The sequence below is a fragment of the Blennius ocellaris genome (assembly GCF_963422515.1).
Source record: "Blennius ocellaris genome assembly, chromosome: 20".
NCBI lineage: Eukaryota > Metazoa > Chordata > Actinopteri > Blenniiformes > Blenniidae > Blennius > Blennius ocellaris.
This window is the reverse complement of record NC_137669.1, coordinates 14,294,868-14,311,360: the sequence shown is the minus strand read 5'-3', so window position 1 is coordinate 14,311,360 and position 16,493 is coordinate 14,294,868. Positions and strand designations below refer to the sequence as shown.

General features: G+C 45.5%; 1 protein-coding gene across 2 annotated transcripts; it reads right to left on the bottom strand.

The window, feature by feature from the left end:
* Positions 1-1,228: 1,228 nt before the first annotated feature.
* On the bottom strand, positions 1,229-16,212 carry pdcd6ip (programmed cell death 6 interacting protein). Of its 2 annotated transcripts, none has more exons than XM_080515929.1 (18): positions 15,930-16,212; positions 12,939-12,993; positions 12,781-12,850; positions 11,764-11,891; positions 10,301-10,454; positions 9,568-9,668; positions 8,149-8,280; positions 7,790-8,012; positions 6,611-6,734; positions 6,103-6,280; positions 5,020-5,131; positions 4,722-4,891; positions 4,046-4,294; positions 3,703-3,837; positions 3,417-3,511; positions 3,222-3,342; positions 2,919-3,118; positions 1,229-2,330 (listed from the first exon to the last, which is right to left on the bottom strand). In XM_080515929.1, exons 1-18 carry the CDS (start codon positions 16,133-16,135, stop codon positions 2,153-2,155), a joined length of 2,631 nt encoding a protein of 876 aa, XP_080372055.1. In that variant the 5' UTR covers positions 16,136-16,212; the 3' UTR covers positions 1,229-2,152. The 2 variants fall into 2 exon arrangements, with proteins under 2 accessions (XP_080372055.1, XP_080372056.1); XM_080515930.1 differs by having other exon boundaries at positions 8,149-8,265.
* Between the last annotated feature and the right edge of the window lie 281 nt (positions 16,213-16,493).

Here is a 16,493-nt window from a genome sequence, read left to right as displayed (position 1 = left end):
GACCTCGCTGGAGCGTAATTTGCATGTCATCTAAATGGGATCTGCCCCCCCCCCCCCCAAAGTGCTCGGGGGGGTCAAGAGGCGTCCGATTAGTTGGATGGGACAAGTCACTTCCCTGATTGGCTGCAAAGAGGCAACAATGGCAGGTGAAGAGCTTTGACGCCCCTGCGAGCTGCAGCACTGCCCCCTGCTGGCCGCTCTGCACATCTCAACAAAACACACTTCTCGTCAAACAAACTCCACGTCTTGCATTGTGCTGCCTTGTGCTGGAGCTGGACCTGGAGCTGGGCCTAAAGTAGAGTGAACCTGGTGATACGGCGAGTTAAACCATTGATCTTTTGCAGGACAAGTTGGGACCAAACCAATTAAAAATTAAGGCGACTTTTTAAAAAAAATATCTCAGTTTCAGTGAAAGGTGAAAACATCAATATTTTCAAGAAACTACTAATGTAATAATTTCTGTGCACTGGCGGTTAAGTCGCCTGCGGCTTATGTCTGTTCTTAAGTTTTACTCATTTAAATAACACTTCAATTATTTTGGAAATATTTGTATCAGACTATTCATGGATGGTTAATGACGAGTCCCTAACCGCAATGTCATTAGCATGAATATATTTTTAAAAATGTTTGTATGTTTTGATATGTGGGGAGATATTAGCGGAAAAAAAACCTAAAAACAGAACATTTATGGAATTTGTACATTTAGATCCGTAATAAATCTAACTAATTCGTATATATATTACACACCATATACAAAAGCTCATAAGTTAAACGTTTGCAGCGGCTGGAGACAATATTTAATATGTTGGAAGGAATTGAAGCGTTTCAACTTCCTGCAGTCAGCGTTCAACCTACTGGAGCCACATACTTGATATTAAATTTTTTTTTTTATCATTTCCTATTTATAATTTGACAGATCACAATTGATTTGTTTTGATTTATTGATCTGTGGACACTGGCGGGACATGGGCAGGTAATTTTTTTTTGTTCCATCCGTCTGCGGTCCCCCTCCACGGCCGTAAGAAACTTGATTTGTTTTGGAAAATATTTGGAAAGAAAACGAAATCGCTAAATTGTCTGCATTTCTTTAGATTGCGGGACATTTTATGAACGCGTCAAAACTGTGCGTGAAGGATCGGGGACCACAAGAGCATGTCCAACCTTTAAAAACAAAACAGATTTTGCTTTGGGAACCTCTAAAACATTTAAAATTGGACAAAACACCGTCTGGCAGTTATTTTTAATCCCATTAGAGCTGATGAATAAAAATAAACACAAAGAGCATGACAGTGCAGCACACAGAGTGTCTCGGTTAACTACATAAGAGTCTTATTTATACATATATTCATATGATAGAGCCATTTCTCCCTCTTGTACAGCCGTTGATTGTAACACAGAAATAAACCCACATTTCCTGCGCCAGAAAGGAAGAAAAAAAAAAAGAGAGGAAACGAGAACAGGTCTCTCAACAGTCGTCTACATTAGAAAACCTACAGGCCATTTGTCTTTATAGGTTTATACATCAGCGAGGCATCAGTATTCATTACAAAAATAGGAATATAGTAGATACAGAAGCACTGGGGGTTGACGGGGGAGGGGGGGGGTGGTGAGGTGGGGATGTGGCGTTGGTCCATCCGCCTGCCCGGCCACATACATGCCCCCAAACCAAGAGCCAAGGAGGGTTTGTGTGTGTCTCTGTGTTGTACAGCAGTCCAGCTTTTAGTCAGAGTCAGTTATTAACAGGTGGAAAAAAAAAAAAAAGATCAAATAAAAAGGTTAAGGGCTTAAATTAAAACAATCAAGAAAAGCAGTAGAAAATGAGAAGCCTCACAGGCGAGAGGAGGGAGAGTTAGTGCACTGGTGAGGGTTCAGGGGAAAAGTGCAGTCAGAATCCAAAAAAGAAAAAAAGAAAAAAAGAGCGAGATGAAAAAGGAAACAAAACTAAAAAAAAAAGATCTTGTTGAGATAATAAGGAGCAACCGAGCATCAAAGGGTTTCAAGGAAGAAGTGCAACTCAGCTCTGAGGTCGTCCTTCAAACGGCCGCTGTTAGTGAGAGGAGAAGAAGCTGGAGGAGGTTAAGTGTTATTGCTGGGGACGTATTTCATTTGGTGTTAACATGTGAGGAGGGCCGTGAGGGGGCGAGGGGCGGAGCTACTGCTGGGGGTAGTAGGGCTGCTGAGGCTGTTGGGGGTAGCCGGGGTAGGGCTGTCCTGCTGGGGGCGCCGCGGGGTACCCCCCCTGGCCCGGAGTGCCCTGGAACTGCACGTAGGGCACGCTGTACTGGCCGAAACCGGCGTACGGGTTGTAGCCCATGGGCATCTGGAAGAAGCTGCAAGGGGGGCACAAACATGGGAGAAGGTGAGAGAAGGAACTGGCCCCGAACACGAGAGAGCTGCAGAAATCCGATAATCGGCATTAGAGAAACGCAGTTCAATAAAACCACGTGACGTTTGTTAGGCCACCAGTCCAGTGAGGTCTATTTCTTTTGACTCCGAGCTCATTTGTGACTTTTCAACCAAACTTCAGCCAAGTTTCACACCTTCTTCTTCAGAAGGAGCTCTGATTGGATGCAGCCTCTTTGACAGAAAATGTTTTTGGTGTGGAAAAAAAAATTAAAATGAGACGCCGGTTACTGAGTTTTTCCTGTGTAACACTTTACCGGTTAAAGAAGAAAGACGGGAGGTTTGATCTACAGCCTCTACGTTCAATAAATGAGCCTGAACGGACCGAGTGCATCTTTAAAAAAATAAGAACACCACCAAACGGCTCTTTATGTCCCGAGGCTGCATTTTTGATTTTCACGACTTATGGACTCGACTTAAACTAAATCGCTCGTCAACTTCTCAAGTTTATGTGAAATAAATATTTTCCGGATTAAATTCCCCCCCCCCCTCGCGCGCTGGGACTGAAAACTGACCCCGGGTAGCCCTGGTAGGAGGGGTACGGCGGCCCCTGGGCCTGCGAGGGCGGGGCCAGCGGCGGCGGGTTGTTGGTGGGGGTCCCGGCCGGCGGAGCGTTGGTGGGGGTGCTGGAGGCTGCCTGAGGCGTGAAGGCGGGCGGGGGGGGTCTCGCCGGGGGCATGGGCTTTAGTTGGGGCTGCTGCGCTTGCTGAGGATTCTAGAAGACGGGAGGAGGAAAATTAAATAAATAAATAAATCAACTTTCAGTCTTTCTTATAAAAGTCCTGCGGGAGTCGCAGATTGGCGTTGCGGCTGCTTACAAAGACGGTCCTGGGTGCGGGGGTGGGTCCGCCGGGGGTGGGGGCCGCCGGGGTGCTCTGGTAGGCGGGGACGTTGAAGTTGGGAGCGCTGGGCTCTCGGGCGATGCTCTGCTGCAGCTCCCTGGAAGCACAACTCGTTCACTACAGGTTCACTTTGTTTGAAAGTACATTAAAAAAACGGTTTGTTTTTCATACTTGAGGAGTTCGTCACGCTCCGTTTTTCGAGCAAAAACGATGTCGCTGCATTTGTTCTGGAACTTCAGCAGGATTTCTGTCAAGTCGTTGTAGAACTGAGGAAGGAGGAGGGGGGAGAAGAAAGAAAGAAGACGAAGAAGAAGCGAAGACCAAAATAAATCAGTTGCTTTTGCCAACAATCCCGACGCGCAGAGAGAGGAAAAACAAACAAAAGTAAGAAAGTTAGTGAGCAATAATGCATCACTGCAGCGCAGTGGCGCGTGCCGGCGTTGTGCTGAGCGAGTACCTTGGTGCCTTCGCGCAGGTTGCTGCTGATCTCCACGTAGCTGTCATGAGCCGCAGCCAGCTTCTTCAACACCTCCTCCCTCTGGTTGGCCTCGGAGTTGGACTGCTTCAGGCTGCTGAACTCCTGGTGGGACGTCTGCGGCGGGAGCAAAATGTTCGGCTCCTCAATAAATTCAATCGCTACTACAGGAACTATATGCGAGTGCTTCGGCGCTCAAACGGACGTCATCGTGTCTTAGTGGGTCATTAAAAAAAAAAAAAAGGGTCTCGGTGCAGAGTCGGCCTGACTTTGAACAGACGCCACGATCCGCTACGATGAGTTGACGCGGTGGACCGCCACGTACCTGAACCTGCCCCAGCACCTCCTCCTGCATGCGGAGCGAGGCCTGCACCCGCTGGTTGTAGGCGCTGTACAGCTGGTCGAGCTGAGCGAGGGAGAGCTGCTCCTCGTTGATCGCCCCGTCCTGTGCCAGCGCCGTCAGGAAGACGGTGGACATGTCAAAGGTCACGCCCTTGATGTCGCCCTCCATGGCGTCCCTCTCCTTCTTCAGCTCGTCCAGCTGGGCGAGCTGGGCGCGCAGCACGTTCACGACCTGGAACCAGCACGGACCGCGACGGGTTAACTTCCCTACATCACAGTGTAGATTAGTTAATTCATTAAAAACCGCCGTTATCATCATTATATCGGCCGCGGCCTCCAGCAGGTCTCGACATATTTTCTTCCGCCACTGAACAACGTAACTGGAGAGACAAGCACTTCTTTCCCACCGAGTCGCCCCCAGTTCTGCTTGCTTGGTTGTTTAAGTTCCCCGGTGAGACAAAAGGCACAGTCAGCAAACCGAATGAAAAATGGAGGGAACAGTGAGGAGGAGGAGGAGGAGGAGGAGGAGGAGGGGAAAACAGCCATAAAGCACACATTGTCCACGTCCAGCGGGTAACCCGTGTTTACACCAGGCACTTAAAACGCCGCGCGAGTCGGTTGGCGCGGCGCGGCGACGGGGAGGCAGAACGGAGACGGACCTCGCTGCCCTGCAGACTCTTGGTGGGGTTGGCGGAGGGGATGGCGGCGTTGAGCTCGCTCTCGGGTTTGCACAGCAGGGCGATCATGTCGCAGTGGGTGTTGTAGCGGTCCCGCACCACCTGGTCGGCCTGCACCGCCTTGTCCAGGACGCTGCGGAAGTTGGCGCCCTCTGGGGAGGACAGGGGAGATGGAGGGAAATCGAAAGTAAACACACTTGGCAAAACCAAAAAAACAACAAAAAAAACACGAAGAAGAAGAAAAATAAAAGGGGGGGGGTGGAAAGTTTTGGCGGCGTACCTGTACGCAGCGGCTTGTACAGATCCCCGGAGGGAGTCCTGTTCCAGCGCTGGTTGAACTTGCTTCTCAGCTCGTTGTCTGTTGTCTCCTCGTCATCCAACATCTTCAGAGACTGAAGAAGGAAAAAAAAACAAAAAAACAAAAAACATGCTGAGTGGACGAAGCAATAACAAACGCCTCCACAACAACACACACATTAAGATGCTCACATTATCAGCGGTTTGCAGGCTGAGCATTATGAGGCTTCTGCCTAATTCACTGTGAAATGATTCAAACACCTTTAATGCAGCCACACACTGTGGATTCTCATCGCCATTGTTGCTCTACTGGCAGGGAGACGACGACCGGACGTCATGAAGTTGAAGATTTGAGCAATTATCCCTCACTTCTGATTTTCACGTTCAGATTCTCATCGACTGTTAATTATTTTAGCGCCACACGGATGTTCTAGAAAAACTAGGAAGGCCAAAAATAGAGTTTGAAAAAGAAAATATTCCAAAAAACAAAACAACAAAAAAAACTCAACAATGTTTGGACAGCCAATTTGTACTTTCATTTCGATTTTGGCTCTTTTTCTTCGTACAACACAAGTGACAACTTTATTGGGCGGAAATTGGGGCAGTTTGGTTTTTAGGGAAAGAAAAAAACTTGGAAGCAGACCGTGTTCTATGTTTTCATGTTTTCCCTCCCGTCTGTTTATCCATTTTGTCAGTGAGAAGGTTTAAAAGAAGCTGGTTGGCTGGAGCCGGTGGACACAAAGTCCTTGGCCCAGAGATCAGTGGATTACATGCCTGTGATGAGCGTGAGCTGGGATTTACGCCATTAGGAGTTTTTAGTTATAGTGCGCTTCTCACAGGAAACTTCCGACATCGGCTGCGTCCAAATCTGAAGACTAAAATGGCAGGAGACTCGCGTGCGTCTTTGTCACAGAGGCAGAGCCATATGACAAACAAGCTGTTTTGGAGCCGGTGGCTGCACGGAAACAGGATGGCGATGAGCTGCGGGGGCGGGAGGCTGCATCGCCGCCGTGTGGAACGCAGTATGTTTTTTTTTTTTTTTTTTTGCCGGCGCTCCACCACCAACCTCGTCCAGGATCTCTCGGTTGCGGGTCAATAACTCTGGCAGGTCTTTGATGAGCTGCTCGATGCTCTGCAGCCCGCCCTGCTGCACGATGGATCGGGCCTTCTCAGCAATGGATTGTGGGATGGAGTCTCCGGAGAGGTCCTCCAGAGCAGCTGGCAGGTTCAGCGATGCCAAGACCCTGGTGGAGGTCGACATGACCGGTCAGTGCAATTCCCCCACATCCGTCAACATGCAAGAAATGGCTTCGGGCCGGTTGGAGCCCTTGGAACTCGAGACTTTTCACATTTAATGGCTTTATTAAAACTTGCTTACAAAACTTAGCGCTACTGTAGTACTGATTGCGTTTCACGGAACAGTCCAGATTGCTCGTCATTAAGCGAGCCACACTTTTATCAACACTGTAAGAGGACCTGCTCCACGTGGATGTCAGAAACCTTTCACACCCTCGCTCACAAGATTTGAAAGAAGACACTCAAGCTCCACACGAGCAGAGCGCGGCACGTCGTACCCGTTGCAGAGATTGGTGGCCTCCTTCATCGTTCCCACCAGCCTGTTAACGGTCTCGGCCTTCCTCTGGCCGTAAATGCCCATGGACTGCTGCACCGCCATGGGAACCATCTTCTCGAACACGTCTGGAGAAGAAACAAATAGTTAAAGCATGGGGGAGGAGATGAGATCTCAGTTGTCGTTAAAAAAAAAAGCTAAATCACCTGAAGTGTCTGGGAATGGTGCATTTTTAAAATTGAAAGACGGCAGTGAAAATGTCCTTCCATATTTGTGATGGCGTGACAAAGAAATCTGCTCTAAAGTGGATTCATGGTGGTGCAAAAAGACACAGATTCCAATGGTTGACACTCTATTTGTTGTTTTTTTCCCCCAACAATATCAGGAGAAATTTTGTTTTTTTTTAAATGCTGAAAGATGTGGTTTGATGTCTTGTTGTGCTTATATAACAGTCCAGGTGATTTTCAATAAAGTATTAAATGCCGGGACTGACATGAACTACCAGTACCAGGAATTGTTACACTGATAAAGAAGAAGAATGTTGCAGATAAAGTCAGTTACAATAACAAAACATTGTCTTGATCTAGTTTACTGTTGCGCACATAAAGCCCTGTTGACTCACCACTCACAAATAAAGTATGTTTACTTTTTAGTTTGCCTTTGAGCCAAACGAGCAGTTGTCAGTTTCCTGTCACTCTGAAGGAAGGGAAATATTTGACACTTCCCCTCAAACAGAACTGGACCAAGTTTAGTGGATATTTCAGTATTATAAAAAAAATAAAAAAAATAAATTAATAAAAATACAACTTGATTGATTTAAATGTCACAGCGACAGAGTTCAATTCAATTTGCTAAATACATAAATTCCACATCTGTGGAGAAGAAAGGCTAAAAAAATTATGATGGTGGGGAAAAAGCAGCAAGTTATTGACGGTAGATAGAGTAATGTATATATATTGTTGGGTTTTTTTTTCTGTCCCAGGTTATACTGGTTTTTAGTTCCACAATAAGACGAGTCCTGGCAAGTCCCAGTGCAGTAAACTATTTATGCTCACAAAGGAGGAAGGAATAAAGCTCAAGTCAAAGTGTCATGGATCTGTATCGATGATAGGTAACGGTGTGCAGCATAGATTTCTTCCAGGGTCAACTAGGCCCGTTATCGGCCTCTCGGTCCGTGTCACACCTGAGAACTTCTGGCTGAGCGGAGGCGTGACGGCCATGGCTTTGACCAGCGCCGCCTTGCCGATGTGCTCCAGGTCCTTGACTTCAGGGACGCGGTCGTGGTAGATGAAGTCGTTGTCTTTCTTGGCGGCCGTGAGCGATCGGTTGATTTTGTCCGTCAGTTCCTTCACGCTCACGTACTCGTCGTAACGGGACGCCACCGTCTTCACCAGCTCTGCCGCGTGCTGAGGCGGCGAGCCGGAGAGAAGGCAGAGAGAAAGAATACGTTTTTCACGGCCCGATATCAACACTCGAAGGCAAATCTGGACGTTTTAGGAGACCATCTTCAAAACAGCATCAGGTAAAGTAAGATCCATTTACCTGCAGACGAGCAATCTCCTCTCCGAAGCGTTTCTTCTGCTTGGCCAGGACACTCTGGTGCAGCTCGGCATTGGCCTGCATGATACAGTGCTTGGCTGCCAGCACCGGCAGTACTTCCTGAAAATAAAAATACTGACCAGGGAGAGGCAACCACAGAGCAACACGCAGGCACGCAAACATATATATACACATTCACGCACACGTACACACACGGGCATGAGAGCCAGGCAAAAATCACAAAAAGGGCCAAAGCACAACAGTGCGGTCAAATCACAGACGACGTCACAAAAAGCCAATCACAAACAGGCGCGAGCAGTCGGGAGTTTGCAAACAGAAGACAAGCGCACGCACGCACACACGCACACACACAGGTGACCAGTGCCAACAACATCATCACCACGAGGGATGCAGGAAGAGAGGAAGACAGCGAGAGAGAAAAACAGAACAGGCCATGAGTGTTTAACCTTCCAGCAAAAGCTGCTTCACCCCACATCAAACATCCCACAACCGTGTGTGTGTGTGTGTGTGAGACGATGGAGCTGCACGTGCATTTCTGATTTCAGATAAGGAGTGCTGTTACTGACCTGGGTATAAACAAAAAGTGGAGTCTTCACACCAAATAATAAAAAAAAACCTTGAGCTATAACATAATTAGCATCTTAGCTTATTGGTAAATGATTTTGCTGCAAGTGCAATAGAAATTAATCAAAAATCATACTACGGTTTTTGCTTTACTGCAAAGCCATACATGTAAATGTCAAAATGACATGCCATATATATATTTATTTATTTAAGTAACTAATTTGTTGTTTAAATTCCCAGATATTTGAAATTTAGATTCATGACACATGCAACGAATACAATTCAAACATGAGCAACGTTGGATTTTCCGTACACAATGAGCACATGAAAATTACATTTAAATCAGTACAGGTCATCTTAATGAGACACTCGGGTTCACTTGTGTGGTTTTGCACAGTCCGACAGGTTTCAGCACATATTGCATAGATTAAAAACCCAACGTTGTACTGAAACTCAATGAAAAACATCCAATCCTATCAAAGTATTTCAGATTGACAATGAAGTGTGTGTGTGTGTTTTTCAGACTGAGCTTTACAAGTTCCCCCGATTAGCTGGTAAGAAACCCGGACAAAAAAAGTTCCACCCGTAGATTTAGTGGCAACCGACCAATCAGAGCAAGAACAGGAGGGAAGTGGACCGATGAGAACGTAGAGGTTGAGAATCGAGTCCGCCCTCCCACATAAACACACACAAGAAACAACGCACACAACCGGACACACACATTCCAGACCATACAGGGTTCACCCTCTGTATGTCTTTGCTGCAGTGATCACACAGCAAACAGTGAGTGTGTTTGTGTTTAACTCGCGGCCTGTGTGCGTGTGTGTTCTTCCATACCTTGGGGAGGTTGTCTTTGTACTGGCATTGCTTGAAGGCGTCGCTGTAGAAATCTGCAGCTTGGTTGGCCAGTTTGGCGATGACACCATCCTTCATCTTATCTGGTGAGAGAAAACAGCTTGAGAAGATCGGAGTTAACCAGGCGGACTCGTCTGCGGCTTCACCGACATTCGGAGAGACATTCAACCACTTGGGAGGCTGCAGAGGTCGGGGAAGCAGTTTGTCTTCAATAGTTTATAGCGTTATTGGTTGGCGGGATGTTTTAAAACCTAATTTACAAACAGAAAGTAAAAAAAAAAAGAAAAAGAACCCTCCACTTATATGCAAATTATTGCTCTAATTTTTCTAACAATCACATGATCTTCAGAACTGCTCTGCTGAAAAACACTAACAAGCAAACTCTGCAGACAGAACTGGGCCAGAAGCCGCGTGCTGCAGCCCGGATCAAACCCGCTCTTGTCACCGCTACAAATTAATCATCACACCCTTAAAAATGTCTGCATGGGTGTGTAATTAAAGAAGCTATTTATTCGGAGCACAATCCCTCTTTGGATCTGCAACAACTCCACAACAATTCAAACTTCCAAGTTGCACCGCTCAGCAAAAGATCTAATAGTGAGCCGTGTGCAGTGTATTTTAAAAACTATGCAGCTGGGCCGACAATGAGACATTTTCAGGAGACTTTCCACGTCTGTGGGGGGGGGATGAAGGTCGAGTGTTTGGCCTCTGGTACCTGAGGTGGCTTTGAGGAAGAAGACCTCCTGGGCCTGGGCCAGCATGATGAGGCTCAGAGTGCCCACCGTCTCGGGGGAGATGTCCATGGTGGGCTCCCTGTTCAGCGCAGACAGCACCGTGTCCTTGATGTGGCTGAACGCTCCGCTGGCCAGCTGGAGAGAGAGAGATGGGGACAGATTGAACGGCCAAGTCGGAATCTCACGTCGCCACATTGGTTTTTTTTTACTGAAGGAGCAGTGCGAGCGTCTTCAGAGTCCCTGGGCAAACACACCGGAGCCTTCGGGGGCCAAGGCTCACCACACAAATCGCGGCTCCCGTCTCTGCTCTGCCGTCTCTGTGCATCATATTCATGCCGCTGCAGGTCAAAATGTGTAATCAAATCTAATATGGAACAAGCATGATGCCATTTCAGATACGTCTGCTTGTCGCGGAGTCAGCCTGGCTCCTCTGGGTGAAATAATATCTACAAATCAAGCAAGAAGATTCAAAGGAGCTGGACTGACGATGAACTGTGACTGACTACTGCCACCTACTGCACGACAGTGGTGTAACTTAAAATTGTTACCGACCACCTTTAAAGTCTTGATGACAGTTTCTACTGTTTATTACAGGTAAATAAGTTTTAGTTACCTGGGATAGACAAAGGCATACATGAAGGCTCTGAACCCTTTGCATGTCACAGACACGTCCTGTTCGCTCCGTCCAGAAGAGTAATCTTGAACTTATAGAAACATGAAGACCTGCATGTTTTGAGTTTGGTTAAAGGAGCTCTCGACCTGCTTTTATAATTGGAGCTTACATCACTGAAGCCTGAAATTAACTTGTGAATGGACGTAAGCTCAAAGTGATTTTCTCCTTCCCCCTGCTGAACTCGTTCGTCATCAAGAACAGACATTTCTTTGGGAATTACACAGTGGCTACATTTTAAATCCATCAGTGACGAGATGGCTGCAATTTCTTACCCCACATCTTTGAAAATAAAGAAAAGTCCATTTCTTCTCGGTAAATATTAGCACAGTTAATAATATTGGGTACAATCCAATTTATTTTACCCCTCACCAAGTACAGATTGTTTTAATATAATAAACAATCCATTGAGATGTATTTTAAATAAATCAAAATAAATAAAACAAGGTTGGTCCACATTCATGTTGGGACACGGTGAAAGATATGAGCAAAAAACAACGGCAAAAAAACTTATATAAAGGGAGGAATGGAGTGGAAACTAGGAAAGTGTTAAAGCCTAGAGACTGTAAAATAAAGTTAATATTGTAAATGTGATTATGTATAAAGTTTTGCAAACAATAAGCGGCCAACTTTTTCCCTGTCTGAAGGGGACACTGTGGATATTGTTCAGCCTTGTTTCAGCGTGGGTGTCTGCTTGGTTCCTGTAAGAGTCTGGAAGTACGGAGTGAGAAAAAAAATAAAGAGCCATAAATAACGGTGTGAACAGCAGCCTACCTGGTAGTATTTGGCAGCAGCCTTCAGGCCTTCGTCGTTGTCCAGGTTCTGCTCGGAGGCGATCTGACTGGCCAGAGCGGCGGCGTTGAACAACACGCATGTCTTCTCGTAGCCCAAACTGGCCAAAGCTGGAACAGAAACACAAAGTGCGTTCACGCACAGAACCCGGAATGACCCACCAAACTTTCTTCTATCAAGAATAAGCGCATGTTTTGACACACAGGAAGAAAACAGTGAGTTTACTCGAGTTGCTTGCGTGGGTTTTTTTTTTTTGTTTTTTTTTTGTTTTTTAATCGGGGCTTAAAACACGACGGTTTCCTGCAGCGAAGCAGACATATGACTTCCTGTCAGGATCGTCTGAAGCGTCTCCACTGACGAATAAAGCGGTTCAGACGACTGTTGCGTCGACTTCACGCTTGTGTTTTCAATCCATTATGCTTCCCATCTTGCTTGTCCAACTTTTTGCTTTGTTTCTAAATATCTTGAATCTTAAAGTTCCTTCAATGTGTTATTTGAACACATTTCACACTTGCATACAAAGCACTTTGAATTGCATTGTGCCGAAACCACGTTATATAATTAAACTTCCCTTGGCCTTATTTATTCTCCCAGATTTCACTCAACAGAATCCCAAACTTACAAACTCCCACAAGTGAGCAGATTAGAGTGTAAACAAGAGAAATATCCAGAGTGGAGGCTTCAGTGGAGAGCAATATGAAGTGTTCATACTTATGTGTCAAATCTATTTTCAAGCCTTCATCCAGACCTTGTCGGACCTGTTCCTGAATACAACTAATGTGTGATTTCCAGAAAGCCGTGGTTCTCTGTGGGCGTGTGTTCACGTCCGAGAAACAAAGAAGTATTTAACGATAGAATGACAAGAAGATCAAAGTCCTAAAGATTTCCCATAAAGCCTGCCTTTCCCTCCTGCGACTAACTACACACATGAATGTTCTTTTGGACATAGAAATGCGGCCGATGGGAGAGAAGAAAAAAAAAGAAAAAAGCTCCACTCACCTAGCTTGACTGATCCGCCGAACAGCGATCCTTTATCAAAGGCGTCCTTCCACGTGAAGGTTAAGCAGAGCTGCAGAAACAGAGAGGCGCTTTGTGTTCAAGCTCTTCAGTTCAGCGAGAGTCTGGCAGACAGTCATATGTGCTCCCCAATCAATTACCTGGTTTTCAGAGAAGGGGAACTTGGGCTCGACGGCACACAGCTGGTCGTAGTATCTGTGGGAACAAAGTAAAGCAACGTCAGCATTTGAAACCGTTCTTTTTTTTTTGTTGTCTGGAGCACACAAAAAAAATAAATTTGAAAATGGTTTTCAGTCAACTGAAAGCTACAATACAAACTTCATCACGTCACACAATGACTCCATTACATAACTGCTGATGCCGGAGTGTGAGAAAGCTCTGATGTTGCAAACACTTGACAGTGAGTCAGGAAAAATGCACACACACGTAACTCCTGGGGCTATCAGCACATCAGTATTGTCAGTATCATCAGTATCTGTGTCCATGCTGCGAAGCATCTATTATTAGAATTGACATCTGGTTAAAAGGGCCAATTAGAAAATCCCCTAAGACTGTCTTCTATCCTGTTTTTCTGGACTGGGATATAAACAAAAACAAAAACAAAACCAGTTTCTGAACGACAAGCATGGACACGGTCTTCTCGGCAGAGACACACACACACACACGTGCACAAAGGGAAGCTGATATAAGGCGTGTCTCCTGGTTGGGTGAGAGACAGAAGGCGTCCTGCACAAACAATGGTCTCTATGGTAACAGGGTGGCTGGGTGAGAGATATGAGGCCGTCGCTCCGGCTGCCGGTAGAACAAACAACGTGCAAAGAGCCAAGATGTCAGCACAGAACTGCTCATTCGTGGCTAATCAACCCAGACCAGGTATCTGGAGAAGCCTCAGGCTCTGCTGCTTAACACAGGGAACAAATTCAATCCATTAATGGATTTAGAAATAAAAATACACAATGGGATCAGAACTTTCTGCTTCCCATAAATGTTTATGTAGATTTTCTTTGAGTACATGTTAGGAAGCAACATAAAACAACATAAAAACGTCCAATGTAAATTGGTTTTTACAGCATGAAAACATAAAATCGAGTGTTAAAATGACAAAAACGGTGTCTCCTCATTCAAACTCTCAGACGGCATGTTAGCAATGCAGGATTGTTCAACCCTTTTTAAACATCTATCAGCTTTAGTACACTGGATTCAAATTAAAAGAGCCCTTATTGGGGGTTTTCAGAGATAATGTGCTGCAGCCCCCCCTGGACCAGGATTTAAATATATGGCAATCATGTCTCTTGAATATGAATTAAGAAAAGTAGTCAACTTTTCAGAGGGGCTTCGCTTCAGCAGAGACAGCTTGTTGTTTAGAGGTAGGGAAATGTCTCGCTATTAACGTTCAACATCATCAAGACATTTATATCGACTGCAGATGGAACAATCATCACGGTGGGGGTTAACTGGAGTCAGCTGCATTAAATAACTCATGAGTCAGTGAGAATGCAGACTTAAATTACAGAGGCTAAAGTGTATATTTCACCCAGGAAAGGAGCAAGTTGGTTAATGTGAAGTGAGGTTTTCAGATACGATATTGACCAGTGAGAAAGGGAAGGACTTCGGCTTTTTCAGACAAGAGATAATACGTCTATATAATTGCATAAGAGCAGGCAACAACAGCCAGGTGGCCTTCATTCATCTTGTGAAGGAAATAAGAGGAACTTTTATCAAACTTACATGCATAATGCACGTCACAGTTCCTCTATGCAAAGTGGGTCACAGTGAAACAGTGTCTTTCCAAAACTAAGTATGACCCTACCGTGACAGGAAGTGATCAAGCCTCTCACATCCCAATGGAAATGTATATTTCTACAAACAAATGTTTTCCTCATAAATTATTGTCTCAGTGTGAAGTGGGTCACGCCAAAATAAATGATTTTTTTCAGTCAGGTGATAGTGAGTGTCACATGTTAAAAACTGGAAGGGGACCAGCGAGGTTGGTCAGTGGTGACTCATTGTATTTTAGCATGTGTGGTGTCTTTCAGCAGAGTTCATTAGGCCAAACAAGGGATACAAATAATTAGCAAAGTAATGTCCCGTGATGCACTGGCGACCAGTCCAGGGTGCACCCTGCCTCCATCTATTCTTAGCCAGGATCAGCAACAGTGTCCTGTAATCCTTAGTACATAAAGATGAATGGATGTGGATGGACAGCATAGAAAACATTTATTTTAAATGGATCTTTACTTGGAAATCATGCTATTTGGTTATTTTCTTCAGCAATTATTTTCACACCGAGAAACTTATACAATACCTCCATTATCAGACAAAGTCTAGAATACATTTGTGACAATCTCCAAGTTTTGCCTTGAACAATTCAGCGTCAAAGATTTGTACAATGTACAACAACATTTCTTAAAAGATAAAAGAAGAACTTGTTGGGTTCCTTTAATCCCTTGTAAGAAATAAAGTGACTATCTGGTGGCATCTGCTGTTGATAAAGACGAAACAAGACATCATTGTGTGCAACTCGAGTTCTGGGAACAATAATCGAGCATTTTTAGGGTTTAATGACATTTTGAAGTGGACAACTAAGAGAACAGTCCGAAATCAAATCGGAATCCGTTTTTGTTAAAACTACGGTGGGTGAACCTCACATGGACACTGAGGATCTGTGAGATATATATATATATATATATATATATATATATATATATATATATATATATATATATAAACAACTTGTTTTCTGGTTAATCTAACCAACTAGTGCTCCAGTAAAACATGCGGACTCGCCTTTCAGACACTGACAAGGCAAAGGCCATGGCGACACATGACAACTAGCTCAGATTACATGACAATTCTTAGTTACTAAACATGTGACAGTCCATTTAACCGAGATTAAAACATTTGCCCTCGCCTCTCTGGTTTAACCTGCCAGCGTCGCCTTGTCATTCACATATCTTTTTTCTTCTCTAGCATTGTAGCTAAACCTTAGCTGCCTCGTTAGCATCTGGAGGCTAACCGCCTGGGTGCGGCAGTGACAGCGCCAACTCTCCCGTCTCAGGTGAGGCGTCACCGCCCGGGGAATCCCGGCTGTGTGAGACCGGGACCGGGTTTACGGAGGAGTTTTGTCCCACCTGAGTACAATCTCCAGGGAGCTCTCGTGTTTGTCCAGCGGCCTTCCCAGCGCGTTCTTGCGGAGCTTGTTGAGCTCCTCCACGGCGCGGATACACTCCGTCTGCTCCTCGCCCGCCGGATACGTCGCCGTCACAAACTTCGACAGCGGCTTCACCAGGTCCACCTCGGAGGATTTCTTCAACGGGACTGAAATAAACGTCGCCATTTCGGCCCCGGACTTCGCTGTATTGAGTCAGGGGAAAAAAAAACAAGAGACGGAGAGCGACAAGCGAACACAAACAACAGCGGGGGATCCACTTCCTGGTTTCTAACGAGGGACGTATATGACGTCATGTAGGACGGGGAGCCGCAATGCGCATGCTCAGAAATGGCTCCTACTTTGAGGCATTTCCCTTCACTCAATTGAAAGTATGAGTTGTGAACGTCAAACATTCGTCACATTTTCATGAGTATATATTTGTTGAATTTATCTTCCTGTTGATAGACCACAGCACATCTGCTCTAATTTTGCATCAGTCCATCTCAGATGAAACCCCCCCCCCCCCCCCCCCCCCAGAGAAGTT

Bases quoted from the DNA above. Each gene is read 5' to 3' on its own strand.
- pdcd6ip (XM_080515929.1), bottom strand. From the start codon at position 16,135: ATGGCGACGTTTATTTCAGTCCCGTTGAAGAAATCCTCCGAGGTGGAC. The intron at 8,281-9,567 runs GTATGGAAGAAC...CTCCCTGGTCAG, and splicing joins ACAAAGACAACCTCCCCAAG to TATTTTTATTTTCAGGAAGT. The intron at 3,343-3,416 runs GTATGAAAAACA...TTGTGCTTCCAG, and splicing joins GAGCGTGACGAACTCCTCAA to GGAGCTGCAGCAGAGCATCG.